This window comes from Psammomys obesus, unplaced genomic scaffold (genome assembly GCF_907164565.1).
Source record: "Psammomys obesus unplaced genomic scaffold, mPsaObe1.curated_primary_1811, whole genome shotgun sequence".
In the NCBI taxonomy this organism is placed as follows: domain Eukaryota; kingdom Metazoa; phylum Chordata; class Mammalia; order Rodentia; family Muridae; genus Psammomys; species Psammomys obesus.
This window is the reverse complement of record NW_026596345.1, coordinates 998,404-1,024,113: the sequence shown is the minus strand read 5'-3', so window position 1 is coordinate 1,024,113 and position 25,710 is coordinate 998,404. Positions and strand designations below refer to the sequence as shown.

Here is a 25,710-nt window from a genome sequence, read left to right as displayed (position 1 = left end):
TGACATCACTGTTATACCTGGCTGCTGGAAAAATAAAGATATTTTTTTAGCATTAAAAACAAGGAGTCTGCTTCTAACCCCTCTAAGTTGCCCAAGAAATTTCAATGAACATTCTCACACCTATAAAAAGGGGAAAGTCATAATCTTGCAAGTAATGACAGCATAAGAACAAACACACAAGTGCTGGTGAGATGGCACAGCAGGTAAGGCACCCGCCACGAAGACTAATGACCTGAGTTCAAGCCCTGGGTTCAAGATCAAGGCAGTAAAAGGAAAGAACTGATTCCTATAAGTTGGACTCTGTGTATGTTGCACACACACATACACACAACTACAGGGAATAAAAACGTTTTAAAGTCCCACAGCATCTTCATTCAAATAATCAAATACTTAAACCAAGACATGGTACAGGTAACTCTGTTTCCAGAGAGGTGGGGGGGGGGTGACGGTGGAGATCTCCTCCATTATAGAAATTCTCATTTGGACATAGAAGCGGACAGATGATCATAAGACAGTCACACCACACAAAGATACCAATGGGGCAGACAGCTGTCTTCCTGGTTGTATTGGCTCCATACCTGTCTTCTTCACAGGTGGAGGGAAAACACCATGCCTAATAACCTCACACCAGTGACAAGGCACTCCACACCAAAACCGCAAAGAGAAAACCGTGACAAAGTCTCCCCAGAAAGGATCTGTTGGTTGCCTTGGCTTAGACAAAGGGACCAAAGCTGCCCCAAGCAGATACCTAGTAAGGTTGCTTCTATTTTGGGGTCCAATTAAAAATTATGCCCCTCTCTTTCTCTTTCCTTGACCACTACTTTTATGCACAGCTCATGCTGTGTCAGAGGCATGAGTCTCAAATCGGCAAGACAGCATGACGTGCACCAGGCTACGGCACCCCCTTTACCTTGTTGAAGTCTTCAGAAGTTGCTCTCATTTCCTTCCATGTTTTGTTCAGAAGCTGGATACAAATGCAGAAAAACTCCTCAAAAGCTCTGTCATGGGTGAAGAACATCGGGTGGAAGTCATTACAGGTCTCACTAGCTGGAGGAAAGAGATGGGAACAAAGGCAGACATATTAATACAGTAGAATATGAGGTCAAACTCACATTAGGTGTCCATAGAGACAAAGTGACATAGTTTTGATTATGTGACCATGGAGAAAAGTAATTTTAAAAAGGCACCAAATGACAGCTCCCACCCATAAAAGCTTAAGGTTGGAGGGTCAGACTTATTCTTAGGCACATACTTTGACTGTAAAATGTCACTTGCTAATCTACCCCAGGATGTGACCCCAAGGGCTTTGTTCTAGGAGTGCTGATACAGGTGACCTTTGAGAAACTATTCCAACTGTTTTCTGAGACATAATGCCTCCATCATCCTAATAGAATAATTGGCAGAAGATGGGCTTTCCTGAATATACAATTAATTCCAACTTTGAAAATAGCATCTATGATGATCTCTCCAGGGGGCATTTTTCCCTCTGGTGGCAGTGAGCAGGGGCTATTTGTGGCCATTCACCATCTGATGCCACTGACCATTTAACTTTACGGGCCAGGCACAGATGGCTGGAGGTCAAAGCAACCCAAATGCTCTGAATGCTGCAACAGCCTATTCTCATGGGCAACCAGGAAATGAGCTCAGACTGTTTCCAAGCCCAGATACGGTGATCTTCGCTGGGACAGATCCAGGTGAGCCACATTCCCTCAGCCACCCCCAACCCTTCCTCACATCCCAGAAATCCTCCAAGCTTGCACTCTTATAATCCCTTAAAAAAAAACAAAATGATTATTATTTTTTTTATGCCTCTGAGTATTTCACCTGCATACAAGTAAGTACACTGCATATGAGTGTCTGGTATCTGCGAAGGTCAGAAGAGAGAATCAGGTGTTGAACAGGAGTTACAGACAGTTTGTAAGTGGCCACATGGATGCTGAGGGCCCTCATGAAGAGCAATAAGCACTCCTAACCACTGAGCCATCTCTCAAAAGGACAGGATACTGTCCTTTTTATAAATGTGACAACTTGTTTGATCACTGATGAATCTCTGATTACCCGTGTCATAGAGGAGGGGGATGTTGTACAGTTCAGGGAACTCAGCTTTGTGACCAGCACCCCCTACACACACAAAAAAAAAAAAATCCAAAGTTTAAACACACACCCCCACACACCCACGCACGCACACACACACGCATGCACGCACACAGCAACTATGAGTGATGCTCACACAGTGAATGCTTCTATTGTACTGGAGTCTCTTCAAAGGTTGACGAGTCTTAAAGACTTGGGGTGGTATAACTTTAGGCCTTGGAAATCCAGGAGGGGTGAGATGGGGAGGGTTGGAGTGGAGCTTACTCCAGAGGCCTGCCGAGAGCCGTGCTGCCTGCCATGCGCATGAATATCCACTTAACTTTTTGCACAACACGATTCTTGTGAACCCTGGTGTTCTAAACTGGCTATTGACCCTAGCAATGCTAGAGTGGGTGTAACAACCCCAGCGTAGTTGTTATATGCCAACCCCATCCAGGCACAGGGCCTTCTGAGTGTAGCAATTATGAACATCTGACCATCTAAAGCTATAGCAAATGGGTATGTGTTAGTACAGTTTACCCCTTTTGAAAGGACAACTTGATATGAAGATATACAAATGCTACTATCTCCCAGACATAAGGACAGATGGTACTTGCAATGCAGTCATGCAGAAAAGACCTAGAAGCAAAGATCTGAATTCATGTCCAGCACATGCCAAGCAGGGGAATGTCACTTTGCATTTCTTAGACTGTATTTTCTTAACCAAAACTCGGAAATGAAATTCACTCTGCCTTCTTTCTAGGTTTTAGAGAACATCCCATGGTACATACAATTTATAGACAACTCATCCTGGAAAAGATAAAAGTGAATGGAAACCTGGAGAGAGGTGCTGGTCATACCAAGTCTCAGATACCAGCAGCACACTGTTCCCAAGGAGTTTCCTGTACTTGTCAAGCTTGCTCACATCTCAGCAATGGAAAGCAAGAGCACACAAGTAAAGTCACTCCACCCCAGAGAGACTCCAGCAAATGTGAAGTTTTGACCCGAGACACAAAGCTATTTAGGGATTGTGTAACACCAATACAGGCGAGCCGTGCAACTCTCTGCTCTGGGCAATGAGCCGTCAGCCGTCAGTCTCACTCCCATAAGCTCTGGAGCCCATGAAATTTACAAGTCTACGGAAGCAACTTAAGATGCTATTACCATCCAAGAACTCGTTATTAATCACATTATCACAGTATCATTTTTGGACCTAGTGTGATTATATGTGTACTTTATGCCCTAGTTAAATTTTTATAGCATGACTGGAGCTGAGACAGCTCCGAACCCATGAGCCCTGTTTTTGGTTGGGTTGAGAGAGAGAGAGGGAGAGAGAAGCAGGCTCATACTAATAGGCAGTATTGTTCGATGAACATTATGTGCCAGTTTCCACAGGCGCTATCTTTGTAACAACCCAGGGAGGTGGGCATTACGGATGTTTTCATTTTATGTAAGAGGAAGGCAAAAGCTGTAGAAACAAAGCATTCCATCATGAGATTTTTTTAAGTGACCCTAAGTAAGCATTTGGAACCTACAATTTAGCTGACCCAGCAGCAGGCTTCCAGCCTTCCCTGACATTAAGAGTTCAGGTAATTTCCTGGTGGCTGCTGCCTAGAAAATTAATTTCTCCTCACACTTTCCTGAGGCTCCTGTACCCCTCCTTCAACAAGAATCCGGATAATGGCCTGCAATGCAATGGGGCTCCCAACAAGTGCACACTTAGCCCTTACTGGTTGAGAACACATGGTCTTGTGATCACAGAACTAGGGCCAGCGATTCTACCTCTGTGGGCCATGTACTGGACGGTGGTTTCGTCTAGGTTATAGTCGCTTATTTGCAAGCACATGAAAGGGGTATTAGTTTCTTTTTTTTTCCTTTCCACTGTTTCCTTTTTGAAAGATTTTAAAAAATTAGGAGATTCGGAAAGATCAGATGAGATGACTTTTCAAGTTGCATAGAATCTCAGCTGCTTTTCTATTGCCATGACAAAACACTATAACCAAGGTAACTTATAGAAAAGTTGAATGAGGGCTTACAATTTCAGAGAGTAAGTTTATGACCATCATGGTGGAGAGCAGTGGAGAAGGCAGGCCAGCATGGTGTTGGAGCAGTAGCCGAGAGCTTACACCCTGCTCTGTAAATTGGAGTTATGGAGAGCTAACTGGGACTGGGTTGGGGCTTTGAGGTTGCCCACACCTAGTGGGACACCTCTTCCAAAAAAGACCACACCTTCTAATCCTTCCCAAATAGTTCTACCAACTGAGGACCAAACATTCAAAAGTAGACAGTTCTTTTTTATTATTTATTTATTTTTTAAATTAATTAACTTATTTTTTATTCACTTTACATCCTGTTTGTAGCCCTATTCCTCTTCCCCTTCTAGACCTCCTCCCTTTTCCTTCCCCTCTCTCCTGTTCCTCAGAAAAGGGGATCTCCCTTTCCCATCAAGTTACATCAGGACTGAGCATGTCTTATTCCCCATGGCCTGATAAGGCAGTACCATCAGTGGGAAGTGACATTATGATCTATCCTCTGCTAAGCTTACAGACAAAAGCCTGATAGTTGTCCTCTGAGAGACCCTACCTAGCAGCACTTCAAAACAGATGCTGATACTCACAGTCAAACATTGGGTAATGCTCAGGGAGTCAAGCAGAAATTTCTTAGCATAATTTCCAGGAAGGAAGGAAGAAGAGGAAGGCTTTATTAATGTATCATCCTTCGCTCCTGCTTTCCTAGTTTAACTCCTTTGTGTCTGGAATGCAGGATGATGACTGTACTCCTACAACCATTTCATCAATCTAAAAATGAAGACTGTATCCTTGATAGTTAGAGAGAGCTCTGGGTGCCACTATGGAGACACCATAACAACCCAAACTTGTCTTCAAACTTAAGAAAACACTCGCCTAAAATTATGTGGAGGTCATGAGACAAGGAGGAAATAGGCAGTAAGTACAAGGGTTACAGTCAAATATATTTGCATGCAAACAGGAAACTTCATATTTCCTAACATGCTGTATATCCTTACATGATTAAGATTCTGGAGCCTGTAATCATGTGATGTTTGAAAGCATTAAATTAAATCATTTCCACAAAGTACATGGTGAAGAGCCTGATGCATATCCTCTCCTATTCCATCACCAACAGTGGCCTTCCATAGCTGCATACAAGACTCCATCAATGCTAGAGATGAGAAAGCAAGCAGACTCTGCGGAGTAGCTCTTGGGTTCCAGTAGATACAGAGGGAACGGGACCAATAACTCTTATTGGTTGTGTTAAAACCTGTGAGATCACAAAGATGAAATTTCACAGGTAGAGGAAACACTGGGTTGTGAACTCTTAACTCTGGACTTTCCCACCTGAATAAACTCCTACCATCTGCACTTCACACACAAAAACCAAAGGGATAAAAATGTTAATTGCCCTGCATTGAAGGGCTGGGAACAGTGTTTTCAGACTCTCCAAGAAAGGACTGCTTTACCATCACCAGGCCCTCTTGTTTTATTCTTCTTTGTTTGAGGTGGGGTACCTCAATGTACCCCTGGATGGCTTTCCACTCATGATCTTATCAACTTAGCCTCCTGGGAACACAGGTATGTGTCACAGCGCACAATTCATCCTATGATTCTTTAAGTCCTCCCCCTTTCACTGACAAGGAGGTAGACAGAAGACCAGTCCATCACATCATACACAAGAAACAAAGGACATGTCACTCTTTAAGATCTCCCTATATTAAAATAATAAAAAAAATATTTAATAGTAGAATTATTTTTTTTCTCTAAAACTTTTACAATGTACATATTCAGGGTCTGTCCTCATTTGCTTTCTGTTGCTGTAGATGAATACCATAATCAAAAACAACTCAGAGGAGAAAAGGATTTGCTTCATTTTACAGGTTACAGTCCACCATACAGACAAACCATGCCAGAAGCTCAACGCAAGAACCTGAAGCAGAAACCACAGAACAAAGACTTACCAGCTTGCTCTCTCGCTTACTCGTGCTCAGCTACCTTTCTTATATAACTAAGGTCCACCTGCCTAAGGATGGTGCTGCCCACAGTGGGCTTGGCTGGGCTCTCCTACATCAAACAGAAATCAATAAAATGTCTCCACAGACATATATATAGGTCAATCCTGCTGGAGGCAATTATTCAGCTAAGGTCTCCAGTTTCCCGGGTGTGTTACATTGCCAAAGTGATTAGTTATTACAGAATCCATTTGAATAATTACATGCAATGGAAGGCAAGAGCGGTCAGAGAGGTAAAGTGGTTCACCTCAGACTCCATGATAACAGATGCCTTAAGTTAAACTACTGAGGTTCCAATCATAGCTCTGTCAACTGGGTTACACAGGAAAGTCTTTTCTCACATGCAAAACTAAAAGAATTGCGTCACCGAGGGGATGAAATAGGAACCACAAGAGGAAGCTCAATGTAGCTTGGATCAAGAGGATTACCAAGCCCATCAGTCATGATATAGATGTCCAAGGCCACACAGTTAGATACGAGAGTTTACCAATGATCACAAGGAAGGACTTGGTCTCAAGGATAGTCTCCAATTCAGAGATTTAAAAAAAAAATTATAAGGAGGATGAGTTTATTATTGTTTTTTAAAGAAAACAGCAAGTCTTAATATAGAAGATAACTGAGGTAGCAGGCAATGATTTTATAAATGAAATTTAGAGAGAAGCATTCAATGAGACAAAAATAGTAAGACATTTTAAAAGCCAAATTGTTCTTAAGCACGCTATTTTTAACCCGGTGAGATTCCATTTTATACAAGAGAATTGACTCACTGGTCTTTTCAATTTGAAATATAAAGATACATTCAGGGCTAAGTTAGAATGTTAATTTGCCAACATGTAATTCATTTATTAGTAACTATAATCTACACATGTAAGCTCTAAAAATAAAGTAAGCATGTGACACACTTAAATAGCAGCATTATCATCCCATTTGCTATCACTGTAAGAAAATTCTGGAGGCTGGGTGCTTCATATAGAGAAGATGTTTATACCACTCACAGTTTTGAGGGTCCAAAAGCATCGTGCCACCACTAAGCACCTGCTACCACTAAGGCCTTTTGGCTACATGCAGAGGAAAAAAAAATATATATGAGAGTATTTGTATAAAGGAAAGATTACATCCAAGGACAAGAAGCCAAATCTGCTTTTATAACAACCTATTCATATGAGAGAACTCAATCTAAACAGCCAGCAATAATCCTAACCACAGCAATAACCCCAGTGACTAACCAGCCTCCGTTTCTTGGAAGTCCCACTTGATACAGTTATACTGGGGTCTTAGCCTAAAGTACAAGATCCTATACAACACAAAAGTCATCCTGCCAAATTAGATGTGTTCTTATTTTCTATTGGATAATATGAGATGAGGCCCAGATTATCATTAGGTTCTCAGAAAATAATCGCTGATACAGTGTGGTGAATATACTACTAGCACAAAGCACGGTTCTGAAAATGTTCCTGAGACCTTATAACCCACACCTGGGTTCCCTTCTTACCTATACCTGTACATAAGACAGGGTGAAATATTGCTAAGTCCAAAATCCCCCCCCCCACGACATGCAAGATTGTGAAATGTTTTATATTTTTACTTTCTAATACTCATTGAAAGTTATAGAAATTGGAGATTGTGCCTACACTGTTCCCATCGCTTCCTGAAGAGACAAGATGACCACACATTGCATCTGTACATTTTACGCAGGGTATTAAGGCATCAATATAGCATTTACTGGCTTAGCTAAATGTTTTCTGCCCTAGTATTTATTCTTCATAAGAAAATTGCTAGTTGTTTTATGCCTTTTCAACTTATTCATACCAGCTTATGTAGAACTTTACATAAAAAAAAAATCAGCTGACTAAAGATAACAAGATGACACAGGCAAGTATAGAGCAATTTTGTTCTTCCATGGTAATTTTCTCAGACACGTGTAATTTTTAAGTTGCTAAAAAGCTCTCCATGACCTGAGTTATGCAAAGAGAGTCTTTGAACTCATTTGTGATAACTGTGAGACATGGGCTTGGGAGGCAGTGGGAAAATTATACTATTTCTACCATGACATCGTGAGCCATTTGAGTAGCAATGATCTTTGAAAATGTGCACGTTGAAAGATTAATAAATAGGCCTAAGACATATGGAATTTACTATAAAGTTATGAATTACAAGGAAGAAGGGATAAATCAAATACACTCAAAAGAATTTAACTCGTGGCAATTGCGAGAGAAACCATAAAAATGTCAGCAGTTTTTCATGGCACAGAAACTCACCTTAGGACTATCTGTGATTCTGTGGTAAGTCCAAATTACACATTTATGAATTCTGAGATGCAAATGTATAGATGTATATCTTTGCAGGAAATCATCTAGCTGTCCCCCAGAAGACCTTGGGTTTTCTATTTTTAGACCTGGTATTACTTAGCTGTTTGATTTTGTGAAGCGGCACTAGGTGGGAAGATGCTTAAAAGTTCAGAACCTTTTGTAGGTAGGAGAGGTGAGGAGAGCAAGGGCAGAGAACTTGCAGTTCCATTTCCATTAAGCCCCTGGAGAAGCTACGCCCCCAACCCCCACTACTTCAGGCAGAATCGGAGGTTTTAAACTTTCTCAGCACTTTGCAGCTCCTGAAGTCAGCTTTAGTAGGACTGTAGGTAGTCCTTTTTACCATCTACCAAGCCTAAAAATAGTATGAAACCAACAATCAAGAGACAGACACAGTAGTGAATCCAGTGCTTCCCTGTGCACTTTCTTTGCAGGTCTTTCTCCAGGATCTGGAGAAAGAGAAAAGAAATACTAACCAGTATTAATGTTGAAAATCAAGACAAAAGGCACAACCTCACCAAAAATCTACTGAGGCTATGCCCCAGGCATGAGGGCTGTGGTTACAAAAGACCAGAGAGGCTGCATGACGTTGGTCAGGGTGCCAATCCTTCTATTACCACAGAGGAGCAACATGACCTTGAGTGCCCTATTTTAATCAAGTGGACCTTGATTTTTTCATTAAAATAAAAACAGAATACCTTTGATCTCACTGAGCTGTGTGCTTAGAGTTAAATGTAAAATGGATCATGTTATCAAATATAAACATTGCATAAGTATTAGTTGTTACTAGTTTTAATGAAGCAATTAATATATATATAGCTCAAATGGCAAACTCAGAAGACCCAATGCCATCAAATACAAAGACTTATAAACTTCAGTACAGAGGAATTATGTAAAGATAAAATTAGCATACGGTTGAAAAACCACTGAGTCTTGTATATCCACACATTGAATTTAGAACATGAAATGAGTCGGGGAGAGAAACAGGGACATTTGCCATAATTTTAGTGCTCTGTACATGCTAGCCATATAATGCACAGGACATAAATATGGCATGTGTGTGTGCATATGCATATATATATATATATATATATATATATATATATATATATATATTTTTTTTTTTTTTTAACCAAAATATCTTTGGTTTAAGTTGTGGAAAAGTCTTACATAATCAACCTGTCATGACTTAGCCCCAGTTCTTCTTTTCAGTAATAAAGTAGCACTGTCAAGGTCATCTTGTGAGCTATTTAGCCAAAAGCAAATATAGAGAAAGTCTAGTAAGTGAAGATTTCTGATAACAGGAGTATAGTGACTCCTGGGAGTTTGCTTATAATTATAAAATGATCATGCTGATATGCTCTTGCTCCTTTCCTTTGTCCTCTAACTCAGATCAAGAAAAGTAGGAAATAGAATTCATACCCCTGGCACCTTATCTGCTGGGGAAATAAAATTCATCACTTCTAGAGCCACTTTCAGGGATGAGACTGCACATTCACATTCTTGGCCCAAGGCTGAAAAGGGGGGTACAGGGAAAGCATCTACTGGAAAACAGAATCAGTCCTGTGGCTTTGCAGTGTCGGAGTGTGCCACACTTAGCCTGCTAAATACAGACTACCTGGCTTTGGGAATCAGTGTGGTTTAATTCTATGGGTCAAGGTGGACCTTTGTAGTTTCGGAGGTAGTTCTGAATGCTACCACTTGAATGCATGTACCACACCAGGCCCAACAATCCAAAATTTAGAGGCAGGATGAATCTGGTCCCGTTTTCCTACATAAGTGCTTGATCGGGGACATGTCAGCTGAGCTTCCTCTGTAAAGGACTGGGTCTGACATGTTAACTCCCCACTTCTCAGGCTCTCAGATGTAGACCAAATAGTATCATCATCAGTTTTACTGTTTTTCCTCTTCCCACATGGTGAATGTTGGGGCTGCTTGGCCTCCAGTGACTCTGCAGCTAATTCCTCATTCAGAACCTTATAAATATTTGTATCATCATAAATCTAAAGTCTCACCTTAAGAATGTATAAATTTGACCATCCTCTCTTGGGTCCTCCTTGTTACTTAGCTACTTTATGTCTGTGGTTTGTACCCTGGTACTCCTGTACTTTATGGCTTTATAAGTGAGTATATACCATGTTTGCCTGCCTGGGTCTGGGTAATGAATATTACATGAATGAATATAATATATGATTATAGTATATAATTATATGATGAATATTATATACATATATATGTTATTATACATAGTATTTCTTAGGATGACTATTATCTATAAGTATTCATATATATGATATTCAATATATATATAATATTCATATATTTTATATATTACATAAATATATCATATACATTTACTTATTACTGGTTTTGTTTCTCTGGAGGAATCTGAAGGATAGTGAGAGATCAAGAGGGATATTCAAGTCGGGAGGTAAGCAGTCCAAGGCAGTCAGTGAAGGAGCACATTCAGCCCACCGATTTATAACATTATTTGAGAAAGTTTATCCTGAAAAAAAAAAAAAACAAACTGATACATTAAGAGAACGTCAGAAAGACCGGTGAGATGGTTCAGTGTTTCCGAGTACTTGTTGCTCTCGCAGAGGACCTGTGCCCACGCGGTGGCTCACAGCCACGGTAACTCCCGAGCCCTCACGTGCTTTGCACTCACACAGAGGACAAATATCAAATAATGTTTTAAAAGAGACTGTCACAGATCAAATTGAGTATGAATATAAATAATTCCCTGTCTCCCCATGCAGGCTGGGCTGATTACTCTGCAGGTGGGCGTAGATTCCATTGAGTGTGTGCACTGTGTGGGGACATCCTGAGACTTAGACTGCCCCTGGCCTGACGCTAATGGCATTAATCTGAGGAGCAGACAAGGTAGGTTAAGAATAAGTACTTCTGAGTAGGATAGAAGTAAACCAAGGGACTGACCAGTCAAGGCTTTCTCACAACAATGCACTTACTTGTCATTGTCCAGTCAATGCCTCCCGTAAGTGACCTAACAGTGTCCATCTACAGGTGTCACTAATTCAAATACAAAGGCCACCGGTAGTGTTTTTCTGACCATTGAGCAAACTCTTGAAATCAATCACAGTTGATATCTCGAAATCTAGCACATTACCCCCAGTTTTGCCTCCACATGCTCAGCTCTTGCTTTCCGTCTGTGTGAAGCCCACAGTGTCAGTTACCTTCTCCCGACCAGCTCTTTGATATAGGCATGTCATTCCTAAGGCTTCCATAGACTTCACCTACTGCACTTGCCAGAGTCCCTCTGTGTAATGAGCCCATGAGACACCAGACTGGGAATTAGTCATGTCTGGTCTCTTCATGGCTTCCTTTCTCAGCCTTTCAGGAACATAGCACCTCACATCCTGTCTCCTGGTTCCCATCCTCCTTGTACCTCCAGCTTCACACTTTTTTTCTCTGTGGTTTTTACCATGCCATCCTTTAAATTACAGAGCACGAGGCATATCCCCCAGCTTCTGTGCAATCAGCTCCATCAGAGCCCTCCTGCAGTGGGGCAGCAGACAGAAGGGGACTTACTCAGGAAGGTGCCACATCACACACACCTTTTCCTGATGCCTTAAAATAGTCCGTCCTTCAGAATGGCCCAGTGCGTGTCTACCCAACCTCCACTTTCTAAAACCAACTTAGATGTTCTCTTAAAATAGGACAATGAAAAAAATCAGGTCATAAGTTCAATCGGTAGTGCTTTGACAACTCGTGATATGTTTTATGTCCATTCTTTAGAGCGGTGAATTATTTTTGTTGCAAAAGTGTAGCTTAAAGTTGCTGGGGTCTACCTGACATACTTTTTCCCATCTCCATGTCTTAGACTTCCTGTTCAGTTTGTTTTGCTTTGGCCTTCTAAGCACTGTACGAAATCAGTATAAAACAAAAAGAAGAAGAATACTGTAAAAAAAAATAGTATAAATTCTGTAGCAATCCTGCAATTGGATCCCACAAAAAGAACAATGGAGACTGTTATAAAAGCTGTAGAGCCCCCATTAAAAAAAAAAAGAATGTTGTAAACATAAACAGAACTCCTCAAGAAAGAACAAAGTGAAGAGTATTTTAAAGAATATTATAAAGACTGTAAAGCTCTCTCAAAAAGTGAATAACATTACAATGGAAGCAAACTTATTACACAATCTCAACAGAAAAACAAAATATCTGATTATGTTTCTAAAACACGGAGATGCATCCCTGTTAGGCAAGTCAATCCCCAGCAGGGAGCCCTGCATTAACAATCCCCAGGTGTGCACAGGAGCATGGAGTTTATTACTCACTGTAGCCCTTCTCTTCCTGCCATACCACCTCAGGGCTTGCTCGGCAGTGTTTACAGCGCCTTAACCCTGAGGGTGGAATTAAGGGAAGCACAGGTGGTGTTAAGGGCGTAATCCACTGACAAGCATGCTTTGCCAAGGTGGGATTTGAGAGGATAGAGATCCATATCAGTAAATAACCAATGAGCTAATCCCTAACATTTTTACCTCAAACAGCTGTGTTCAGTACCTTCAACGGAAGAACATAAGGACCACACTCTGAGGCCAAGGCTCATGTGAGAAAGCCTTGACGGGGCAAACAGAGGTCTCCCAGCACGTGGACAGAGTAAAAACTGGCTGAAAAATTTGAAAAGGTCATAATCTTAACCCCATACTATTCAGTGCAGTAAATAGGGCCAAGCAGCAAAGCTATCTGAAACCACAAGTACCAGGAACTGTTTCCTTACACAGATTTTCATTCATCTTCATAAAAATCCCACCGTGGTGCTTCTGGCATCAATCCTAAGGCAACAAGAAGTTACCTTGGTTAGCTTTAGTTGTCAATTGATACAATGTTGAGTAACCTGAGAGGAAACTCTCAAGTGAGAAATTTTCTATGGTTAGAATGGCCTGTGGATGCCTATAAGGAGACTGTCTTGATTGTTAACTGGTGTAGAAGGGCCCTCTGTGGGTGGCACCATACCCAGGCAGACGGTACTGAAGTATTTAGGAAAGCCAGAGTTTAAGTTATCCTCCTCCATGGTTCCTGGCTAAGAAATAAGTTCACTTGCATGAGGTAATGAATGTGGTGTGAATAGCACGTGGGCCTGCCTTCAAGTTTCTGCCTTGTCTTCCCTTAATGATGGATTGTAACACGAATGAACTCTCTCCTCCTCTACTTTGATTTTGACCAGGGAGTGTTAGAACAGAAACAAAAGCTAGGTCCTAGCCACTCAGCTCACTCACCAGCAGCAAGAGAAGCCAGGGATTCCTTTTCGCTTGGGATCAGAGTCCTGGCACTAACTAGATAGTTTCTACCATAGGAAAAAAACTAAAGTTCCTTTTGGATTTTTATCTGGAGTGCTTTAATAATAACCAAATGAATAATTATTAAGCCACAAAGATGCAGTGGACAAGGTAGAAGTACCTGCCATGAAGTCTATGGTACGCTAGACTATACAGTGAATTCCAAGCTGGCCTTGGTTACACAGTGTGACTGTCTCAAAAATCCAAAACTAAACAAAACTCTCCTCATTGACTATATTTCTGGAGATTTACCTCTTTATCTCAGGTGTGTTTTGAATAAACATTGCTTAGATATGGCACCACAGCCCAGAATTTTCTAGTCTCTTAGTATGTTAGTGCTTGGAAAAAATTAATAATTCCTACACTCTCGATTTCAGAGACTTCTAAATTCTTTAGTTATTCAATAACGATGTCACAAAATATGCTTAATTCAAGGCTAATACACTGAAAGATTAAGAAAATCAACCTAAATCAATCATTGTATTATCATTAGATAATCATGAAGAATGTCATATATACCATTCTCTGTTCCTGGAACTTGGCAGTTAATATTTCATTCTCACAGGACCCCCATGAGACAGGTTAAATCCTTTTTTTCATTTTGATCGATTGAGACATGATCTGACTAGGCATCTCTGGCTACCTTGGTCCTCGTTGTGTAGAATAGACTGGCCTCAAGCTCATAAGCGAGCCACCTGCCTCTGTGCCACACTCTACCAAGTGCTGGGAGGCACAGGAAACTGTGTAATGTGCCTGGGTCACATAGCCAGAGAGGCAGAGCCAAAGTAATTCTGGAAAGCAGTTGGCCTGCAGATGCTCTAAACCAAAGTAATGCAGGCACAGCTCCTGGGCCCAGCACTGCCACTGCTCCTACACAGTTGCTCATTAAGAGACATGGGCTTGCCCAGGGTCACCATAATAAAGAACAGCCTCTTAGATTTTGCCTGATCCTGTATATCTACAGTCATCCCAGCTTTCTTGGGTATTAGAATATCTCATCAGTAAGTAGCCAAGTTGATAGCCATTTGCCCTGAGTTGAACATTACAGGCTGCACACCTATAATGAAGTGTTATATCATACCACACCACATGAGTATGTACAATTATCATGTGACAATTAAAGACAAAACAGGAAAACTAGACAAATTACATTACAGCAACTCACTAAAAAACAATTCTGTTTACTCTCATTTCATTAAACAAAACAACATATAAAGCCTGAATCCCACTACTCTACAGAAACCAATACTAGGGTTTTGGTGATATGTGGTCAGCTTGATTGAGAAGACTATGGACCCCCAGTGAGGATCACATTTTAACCTAACTATAGCTACACACTCCTTTTGCTTAAAATCCTTCGGTAAGACTCCCTGTACTCTGCACAAAGTTTGGCTGGGAGTCTCTGCATCTGCTTCAATTCCCTGTTGGGTAGAGCCTTTTAGGGGACCTCTATGGTAGGCTCCCATCCTATTCCCTCTCTTCTACTGCTTCCAGTGTCTATCCTGTTTGCCCTTATGAATGGTATTTAAGCATCTTCCCTGAGGTCCTCCTTGTTGTTTAGCTTCTTTAGGCCTGTAGATTTTAGTGTCAAAAGCTTCTTGTTTGTCAGGCTGCTTTGTTATTGAGTTCTCAGAAAAAAAAACAAAAAACAAAAAACAAAAACCAAAAAAACACATGTTTTCACCCTGGCCTTTACCTGAACACAGGAATAGGCAGGATGTTTTGCCAAGTTCCTTCCCTTTTGTTTGCATGGATCACACAAACAAGTGGTTGAGCTAAACAAGTTTGATCTTTCGAACTGCTTCATTGTACCAACGTGCTTTGCTCTGACTATAAAAAAGAAATTGTGGAATAAACTAGGTGCGACAGTTTCTACTGGCAGCCCCTCAAACTGATCTTGTGTGTAGTGTGTTATTTTTCTTTAATTTTCTTTCAACCCTCACTCCACACTCAGGAACTGTTTAACTCTCACATAGTACTCTGGCATTTTAGTAGTTATTCTATATTACAAGGCTAATATCTGTTTATAAGTGAGTATATACCATGCATGTCTCTTTGCTTCTGGATTATCTCACTCAAATTTGCTTGCAATTTTCATGATTTCCTTGTTTTTAATAGCTGAGTAGTATTCCAAAATTTCAGTATCCATTCTTCCATTGAGGGACATCTAGGCTGTTTCCAGATTCTGTCTATTACAAATAAAGCTGCTATGAACATAGTTGAGCAAATGTCCTTGTTGAATGGTGGAGCATCTTTTCAGGTATATGCCCAGGAGTGGTATAGCTGGATCTTGAGATAGCACTATTCCCAATTTTCTTAAGGGGGGGGATAGAATAGCCTGGAGGGGACAGGAGCTCCGCACAGAGACCAACAAAGCCAAAAAAAAAAAAAAATTGGGCCCAGGGAGGCCTGCAGAGACTGATGCAACAACCAAGGTCCAAGGAGGAGAGGACCTAGATATCCTGCTCAGATGTAGCCTATAGGCAGCTCAGTCTCCATATGGGTTCCCAAGAAATGGGAGCAAGGGCTGTCTCTGACATGAACTCAGTTGCCTGCTCTTTGATCACTTCGCTTTGGCGCCGCCGCCTTGCCAGGCCACAGAGAAAGAGGATCCAGGCAGTCCTAATGAAACTCGATAAGCTAGGGTAAGATGGCAGGGGAGGAGGACTCCCCCTTTCAGTGGACTATAGGAAGGAGATAGGCAGAAAGAAGGAGGCAGGATGGGTGTGGAACAAAATGAGGGAGGGGGGCTACAATCAGGATATTAAAATGAATAAATTGTAAAAAATTTTAAAACTCCTTCAGTAAACTCTTTTTTTTTTTATTTTGTATTCCTCTTTATTTATAATATTTCGACATAAAAAATGGTTGGTTCTCACTATGAGGTATATTAACAATCCATCCACTTTTATAGATTTGTCTCTCAGTCCTGAATGTCACTATCGTCTCTGTGTAGGATTACTGCAGCAGCTTGCTAGAAGTTCTTCAAGACTCATGAATTGTCTTAACATCATAGTGCTTCCTCCCCCAAAAGTATCTGTATCCCCCTTGTTTTGAACTGAAAAATGTGTTATATATAATATCAGAATACGCCATGTAGACTAATTAGCAAATGGCCAGGGGACAACAGGCTGTGCTGGAACACTGAAGTTAATAAAAAAATGGGAATTCAAGTTGAGTAGGTAATATTTATGTGAAGGTTTAAACGTTTTTCTCATCTTATTTCCTCTGTTAAAATGTAAATTACGTTGTTTACTCTTTTTCCCTAACCCAAAAACTCCATTCTGTTAACAAGTTTCCACAAGTGGCAAAAGCACAGATATAAGGATGGGAGAGACAAAGAAACATTCTCTCTTTGAACATAAACTCATTCAATATATTGTAATAAATTTAGTAAACTCTTAACTTATTCTTATTCTTCTCCATGTGGACCCTGCCAAACCTTTAGTGAGCCAATTTCAGGTCTAGTTTTTACTTTTTATTTCTTCTTTTTCTTTTCCTTTTTTAGAGAGGGGAGAGTAGGTTTATTTGGCTTACAATTCCAGTTTATAGCCCATGCAGGGAAATCAAAGTGGCAAGAACTTGAATGAACTAGTCATATTACATCCATAGTGATGAGCACAGAGCAGTGAATTAACTGATAAATGTTAGTCCTCTGCTCACATCCTCTAGTCTTACATGACACAAGATCCCCTTCCCCATCAATGGTACCATTCACAGTGGGCAAGCCTTCCACTTCAATTAACATAATCAAGACTATCCCATAAAAACCTGTCCAACAAATATAATCCAGGCTGGAACTATCCAGACTTCATTGGAATTATAGAACTTGCAGATAAGTTGATGCAATTGGAAGCAATCATCCTGAGTGGGTCCAGAAGACAAACACTGCATATTTTTCCCATATGTAGACATGAGCTTTGAAGCATCAAATATGTGTGTTTCATTTGGATTACTCATAGAGGTTAGGACAAGAGTAAAGGTCCCTGGGATAGAGAACTTTCAAGAGGGGAGACAGACTACAGGTTTCAAAAACTAAAATTTCTAGAATGAGCTTTCTAGATAGAAATAAGAAAGTTGAGCCTTTCAAAGATAATAGAATGAGCCCTAGAAAGTGTTTACCCAACTTCTTGACTTACACATTGGCTTTTCCATCTGCCTTAGGCAACTTTATTCACTTTGCTGCCTTCTTCAGCAGCAGTAAGTGTGGCTCTCCCAGAAGCTGGTGTCATGTCTGCCTCTTGCCAGTCTCTTTAACCCACTGCCATAGGCTGATCTTCCTAAGTGTTTCCATCACACACGTTTTCCAAGTTTCAAACTCTACTTATTTTTTCTTCCTGTGTCCCTCTTTAGAAATTCTAAGCATCTTGGGGCTTGGACTGTTGCTTTTCTGTCATGTAGAGTGCAGAGTTAGACACACACGAAGTAGCCTCTGTGCAGAGGAGCAAAGTCAGTGGAGTCCCAACATTAGAAAGTTCTACATCTCTTCGTGTGGACATATTGCCCTAGAGTATTGCATTCCTGCTAGTGCTGGCTAATCATTGAACACCCCCCTTTAAACACAGAGAAACAAAACACAACCACCAGAGAAGATTCTGTGGAGACCATGCCCACACATTTCAGGGCCTGGCTTAAAATAAGCCAGCAAGTGTGTAGGACGCACCTTCCTATTGTCCTAGGAAATGTTGACTCCCATATTTAAAAATATACTTGTTTGGTTTGCTTCAGGCTCCTCTTTGCATGAGTCACTGGAAACATCCCATTACACTGCTCCCTGCTGATTGGCTTCCTTTATATGTTCAAGGTGAATCAGCAAGGATGACTCATGGTTCACGCTTATGACAAAAAGAGTTTTCTCTCCTTTCCTCTCTATTATCCATGTTTTTCAGACTTTACTAGCATCATGAAAAACATCCAAGGGAAAGGGAAACACAGGGGCAGCTTGAGAATTGGCAGTACTTATTTTTAACAGGCAGTGCTATTTAAAGCACCTTTTATTGAAGCAGCAGAGATGCTTGGAGGCCTGAGCCATCCACTGCTGCTCCCCATTCTCCTGGGAGCTCAGTACCTGGCTGTGGGCACTCTGCTGTGTCCATCCGAAGGGAAAGCTTGCGGGAGGTAAAGGCAAACCCAGCGCTCCCCATGCAGGTTGACAGCTGCTGCTCTGGGAGAAGCTGGTGATACAGTGGCTGGTTGGATCAGACTCTCCTGTCTAGGACACCCAAGTCTTCACTACAGTCGAGCAGTGAGGCGGCAGAGAGGACAAACTAAGCAATCTTCTGAATGCCTTTCAAGAGACTCGTGACCTCTCAACAAGATGACAGTTAAAATGCTAGAGATCAATTCCTTTCATTCCAATTCAGAAAACATTTCTGGGTGTTTAGCCACACATGTGAAAGTGGAACGGACTCTATGCAGATGAGTAACAACACTGTACAATGAGCTATAAAAACTCCCCTTTATTAGCAAGGGACACGTCCCATGACCCTGGTAGGAACCTGAGGACAATGATGCTATTAAACTATGCAGATACTGTATGTTTTCTTTTGGCACATATATGTAATACAGTCAAGGACTTTAATCTTTCACTTAAAGGAAGCATCCCAATTTTTAGCTTTAGTGACTTGGGCCACGAGTAAGGAAAACAAAGCTTATTCTGAACACAAGCACTGTGACACCATGCCAGTGAAGTTGACAACTGAAAGAGCGACTACATGACTGATGTGAGGATAGCATATACAGTAAGGATTCACTGAGCAAAGGGAAAATGCTAGGGAGGAAGCACTGGGATGCTACAAATTATAATTGTTACTATTGACAGTGTGTGATTTAATAATCTTTCAATATCTATTTCTGAAATTTTTTTCTATGCGTTATATTTTTGTGTAGTGTATGTAAATGTTTGTGTGCGTCTATGTGTTGGAAGGGAGTGTTCAGACATGTTTATGCACATATGTGTGAAGGCCAGAAGACAGATTACCTTTCTTCATTGTTCTCCACCTTGTTCTTTTGAAACAGGATAGCTTACGGAACCTGGAGCACACTGATTGGCTAGGCTGGCAAGAAAGCAAGCTCCAGGGACCTGGCTGTTTCTGTGCCTTCCTCCCACCCCCATCTCAGAGTTACAGATGTGTGCCACCTCATTTAGCTTTCACATGGATGCTAGGAATGTGAATTCAGGTGTTCATGATTGCATGACAAGCATTTTACCAACTGAGCCATCTCCCTGGCACCTGTAATTTTCTACTTCATATTTTTGGAGCATTGCTGATCATGGGTAAACAATATTAGAGAAAGCAAAATCAAGGTAACAGGAACAAGTGTACCACAAAAGAAAAACTGATAAAGGATTCAGAGCCAGGAGAGAGAGGTTTGTTTCTACAGAACTGGTATTTGAATTGCATCGAAAGACAGGTGGGCTCTAATCCATTTAATTCATAGCTCTGAGTGCATTGTTCTTTCTGAGCAATTTCCTAGGCAAGCTCATCTGAGATTCCACTGACATTCATACTGCACAATTCTAGGGTCACTGTTCCCCAGAAGCTTAACTGAATGTGTATCTATTCTCTGCGAAGGATATGCTCTGTCTATCATCTCTTCTGTTTGTCTGGAGTGAGCTGATGATGGTGGATGAAACATGCAGAGCTGAGACTGGCTCCGGGCGAGCTCCTTGGCCTTCCAGGCGAGCAGCAGACTCTCTGCTTTAATAAAATGGGGTAAAAATACCTGCCACCTACTCACCTACAGGTATACTGCACACAGAGATCACGCTCACAGAACTCTGAATTTTTCGGGAGGAAAGAGCTTTATGAAAGTAATGCTTTCCTTTCAGGGATGCTGAGGGAAAATGAAGCAAGGCCCAGTACCTAAAACACATGCTTAGTGAATGAAAACCTCACAGGCACAGGATTGCACAGGAATTGCAAGTCAGCATTCCCCATTCAAGGCTGAAATGTCCATTCCCGGGAAGCAAGGGTATAATGGGATAAGTACCTATGAATACATGAGGAAAGAAAAGGGTCGGGGGGGGGGCAATTAAAGGACAAATCTTGTCCATGATTTGGTGCCAGGGAAAGTAATATTAGAGAAGCTGAGAAGACACACGAGGGACAGAAATTGAATGACTGCTTGGCCCCCAAGGCAGGAAGGAACTGGTGCATAGAGTATTGAGTGGTGCTGAGCAAGCACACTGGGCAGTAAAGGGAAGACACAACAATCCAGGCATAACTCTGAGGCAGATTTCAGGTGAGAGCAGCGATGTGTAGAATAATTGCCTTGAGCATGAGAGGGCCCAAGTCATAACTCTGACCTGACGCAAAATAGGCGTATGTTTAGAGGATGAGGCACTTAATTACCTAACACCTCACACAGTTAAGAGAGTGGAGACACAAGATGTATAATAACATGAACAGAGTTATGGCTCCTGAAAGTCATAGGTTAGATTCCAGATCCCTAACCCCTCTTCCTCCCCTAGATAGGAGATAGAGCCTGTAAAGGGATGATTAAGAAAAAAAAAGTAACATTCTAATACAATGTGACTTGTGTTCTAATAGGAGAAGGAGGTAAGAACCCTGGTACAAAGGAAACTCCTCATAAAGACTCAGGAAGAAGACTGTGCATAAGCCAAGAAGGGAGGCTTGAAGGGAGAAATCCTGCCCTTCTCAAATCCTGGTTTTGGCATTCTGAAAAGATAAACATAAGCTACTGAACCTATTAAATTTCATCATTCCAGCTTGTAGAAAATTACATACCTGAGTTGTTGGCTGAGAGTGCCTCATGGAGAGCCCCGAACAACCCAGGCTGATGCCAGGACAGAAGGTTGGGCTCTGCAAACTGCCAGGGAGTTCCACTGCCAAGGACAATGTCCACAAGCGCACTGAATATGGAGAGGTGGATCTGATGTGTGCTTGGAGCCTGGCCACCAACCTAGCTATGAAACTACTGACCTATAGTCTGTCCTGCCTGCAAGATGTGCTGAGGCAGTGGTGGCAAGAACTTGTAGGAGGGCCTGAACTTTGGGAGTGGCCAACCAATTTCTGACTTCACCTGAGGCCCATTCCAGTAGAAGGAACCCATATTGCCAGAAACTGCTTGGATGGCTAAGAATGGGAGACTGGATAGGCCAGAGACCTAGGGTATAACAAAACAGGACTGGGGAGAGAGAGAGAGAGAGAGAGAGAGAGAGAGAGAGAGAGAAATAAAGAAAGAGAAAAGAAACGATCCTAATTATATTCTGTTATACTCCTAGTTGGTGTCTTGCGCAAACATCATCAGAGACACTTCCTCTGTCAGCAGATGGGAGAGGGTGCAGAAACCCACAACAAGACAACATTCAGAGGTTTCCATCAGGTCCTTCAACTCAGAGCTCTGAGAATCCCACTGAAGAGGGGTGGGAAGAGTGCAGTAGCCAGGGAGTATAAAGGATGAGAACATGGCCCACTGAATTGACCAAGCAGGGCACATAATGGCTCACAAAGACTGAAGAGACAAGCACTGGGCCTGCATGGGTCTGCACCTGGTCCTCTGCATACCAGTTTTGGCTTTTAGCTTGGTGTTTTTGTGAGACTCCTAACTGTGGGAGCAGGTGTGTCTTTGGCTTGTTTGCCTGTGCTTCAGACTCTTCTCCTCTTGAGATGCCTTCTCCAGCACTGGTGTGAGGGCTTTCTCCCTATCTTACTGTATGGTTTTTGTCATGTTTGCTTGTTGTCTCTTGTTGGCCTGCTCTTTTCTAAAGAGGACACAGACAGAGAATGAATCTGGGTTAGAAGGGAGGTGATGGGTGTAGCTGGGAGCTGAGGGAGGGGAAACTGCTCCAGATGTATTCTATGAGAAAAGAATCTATTTTAAAAAATTATCTATCAGCAGTCCCTCTAGAGAAGTCTGATTGCAAACAAATGCCAGGGTGGTTATAATTTGAGCTTAAATCTAGCAATGAAAGAAAATCAAGAGAAAAATCCATAAATGAGAGCCACATATATATTTTAGCTGTTGAATTTTCTTTTAAAACAAGACACAAGACTTTGAAATTCGATGAAGCTTATGCCACACGTCTGGTGAGCCACTGGTGATATCACCAAGGTTTGGACATCATATCAGGAGGTAATCAAAACAGATTTCCAGTAACTTTTATGTGGAAGAGAAAAATAAATGGAACAAAGGTCACCTTACAGCCAGAGTTTGTCAACATCATAGAAGTCTAGGCACAAGGAAAGCCAGGATGAAATGAAAAAAAATGAAGGGTGCTACTGCCAGTAAACCCCAGTGGGTTAGGGCAGAATAACCCATGTGCTTCTACTAATATAATAATTATTATTAATTTACGGAAGGTTTCTGTACCCATGAGTTAAAACCCCAACACTTGACCTGGCAGGTCTCCACGGCAGAGGGTAGAACATGCCTTTTAATGTTTAACAAAAGGAAATCTGCAGTGAAGTCGTTTCTCAAAAAAAAAAAAAAATGTATCTGATGCCAGCAGTTCCGATGTGCCACACGAGACAGTCACACAGGATTTCCTGCCATTTTCAATATCCTTAAAAGCATATTCCACACGGATAGTTACATTTGCATTTTCTTACTTGAATCATCAAAAACCCGATCGACCACTCCCTCCCTGGGTCCCAGGCAAGTCTGTCCACTCACCCTTATAGCTATAGAAACAAGTAGATTGTTGCCACCGGCAGCCAAGGACTTATGAGGCAGTGCCTCAGACTGTACTGTGGAACAACACAGGCTTGAAGCCTTCCGCAGGTGACTGGTAATGAGGACAGAAGGCCTGGTGGAGAACTGGCTGGAAAGTAACAGTTCTGGGGCAGAACACACAGAATCTCTCATTGGCCAGACTGCTCACCAATCAAAACTGCATTCTAGGTGACTGGTGCTTTGTCTAAGTAGATGATACTGATATGTACATGGAGAATCACGAACGCCTGACTTTAAGACATGGCTAGTAAGAGCAGGCAAAGCCTCCTCGGGAAAGATTAACATTGAATAAAAGACCTACAGAAATCGTAGACAAGTAAGGTTTTTTTGTTTGTTTGTTTGTTTGTTTCAGACATTTGAATAACGCACCTGGAAATTACAATTGGGAGTACATGTATGTCTGCGGAGACCACACCTCAGCTTAAGCACATACCAGTTTAGAGGGACCCCTCTGCCCATGGCAGCTATCTCCCCCACCCTACAACAGATTAGGGTGGTCCACTTGCTTGACTATTACACACACAAGACTAGGCTAGATCCACATGTTTTGGCCACCGCCTATCACTGCCCACATTTGGGTACACATACAAGCTCTGACCACCATTCTCTACACCCTGAGCCAGTTTAGGGTAGAGGGATATTTTCTGGCTACCAATCCCCAACATACATATGTTAAACTAGGTTATAGAGGTCCAATTTCCTTGACCCCCACAGCACCCCATCCTAAAGATTAGAATAGAGCCATCTGCTCTAGCCACGTCTTATTCCCGTATCTTAAGACACATTCCTTTACTGTCTGCCATAGTCCTGGGTTTCTCTGTCAAAGAACTAGTATACACAGCTAGATTGAGAGCCAAACAAGACAAGCCTCTATCACAAGCCCCTCAGGAATAGCCAATCTGAAGCCGCCATCTCACCTGCGCTATGTTCTTCCCTTCTGTTGGCTCTTGTGCCTCTCGGCTTAAAACATGATTGACTTTTCTCTTTACATACTTGGCTCCCATCTCACGTGAACACATTCTAAACAGTCCTGTGTTCTTTTCCCCCTTGGATGCTGCTGCTTTCAGACCCATTTATGCAAGCTCCTAAAACCCTGACACTGTATCCAGGTTGTGCCCTCAGCCCCCAGAACTACTGCTTTTACTTTATTAGATGGCTCTGAATGGGAAGGGTTAGGTCCACGCCAGTATCACAGAGGATGTTCACATTAGCATCCTTTGGGCTTTTTCATGTCTTTCCCTTATTAGCATGAAAATGCTGCTTTTCCTGAACACTAAACATCACTTAAACTTTGAATTCTCAGAGAACTCTCTCTTTCCATTTCCATTCTCAACTAGAAACAACAAATGGCAAGAGTCTTCCTTGATTGGAGATTACCTTCTAATATGCTGTTAGATTTCCTGTATCAGCTTCATGTGACAGTGTATTTGGGGCTTGAAAGGACTCTCTTCCTAGCTTGCAGATAGCTGGTTTTGTGGAGAGCCTTTTTCCAGCTCAGCAAGCACTCTACCAAGGGCATACATTCTCCATCCCATACACACAGCATCCGTCCTGCTGTGTGTTCACATGGTGATGGAGAGAGGCAGAAAGTACACATTGTCGTCTCTTTATAAATCTCATTGTGATGCGTGGTTTCATCTAAACTTATAATAATTGCCTCCCAATGGCTTTGTCTTCAGATGCTATTGTTTTGTGGGTTTAGCCTTCAACATATGTACCGGGTGAAGTATGTGGACAGGGGGAGGGACTTACATATTATCTTCAGAGAAATGGCAAAGGTTCCAAATAACACTTAATAGAATGAATTACTGCTGCTAAAAATAGCTGTAGTATAATTCACACGGGCAGTCATAGGGATCTACACAGGCCGACAAATGAATGACACGTTACATCATATACCTATCCGAAGAGCAGGACACAGATTATGACATGCTGTGGCCTGCAGTAAGTGGTTTAATTTGCTCCAAAATGCTGGTGTTCTTTTCTAGGAAGACCCATGTGGCTTCTGTCCTCTGAAACCCTATTGTTACTCTGACTCCGGGTCACAGATCAAAAGACATGCAGCTTCCACGTCGGTGGGCTCCTTTCAGAGAGCAGCGCGCTCTGGGGCCAGCTGTGTGGACAGTGCCTTAAGTAGAAAGGCGCTTAGCACTGTGTCTGGCCCTTTCTCCACAGAACTGGAGAAGAGAATCACCAATCCAAAGAGCTGCCTTCTTTGGAAGCAGACGACAAGGAAAGCTATTTGGCTTTCCAGCTGCCCAAGTGTTAATATCCATTGCAGGAGATTGTATGACTATTCTACGTCATCATG

The 25,710-nt window shown here is 41.8% G+C and overlaps 1 protein-coding gene across 6 annotated transcripts in view; it reads right to left on the bottom strand.

Annotated features, from left to right (window-relative positions):
• Window positions 1–25,710, bottom strand: part of Elmo1 (engulfment and cell motility 1) — a 517,373-nt gene that overhangs the window by 151,829 nt on the left and 339,834 nt on the right. For 5 of the 6 annotated variants that reach the window (XM_055597231.1, XM_055597230.1, XM_055597234.1 and 2 more), the window contains one exon: window positions 911–1,047. In XM_055597231.1, coding sequence (XP_055453206.1) covers window positions 911–1,047 — 137 coding nt within the window. Of the gene's footprint in view, window positions 1–910; window positions 1,048–21,451; window positions 21,470–25,710 lie in introns of those variants that run through there. The other variant, XM_055597236.1, reaches the window with a different exon arrangement.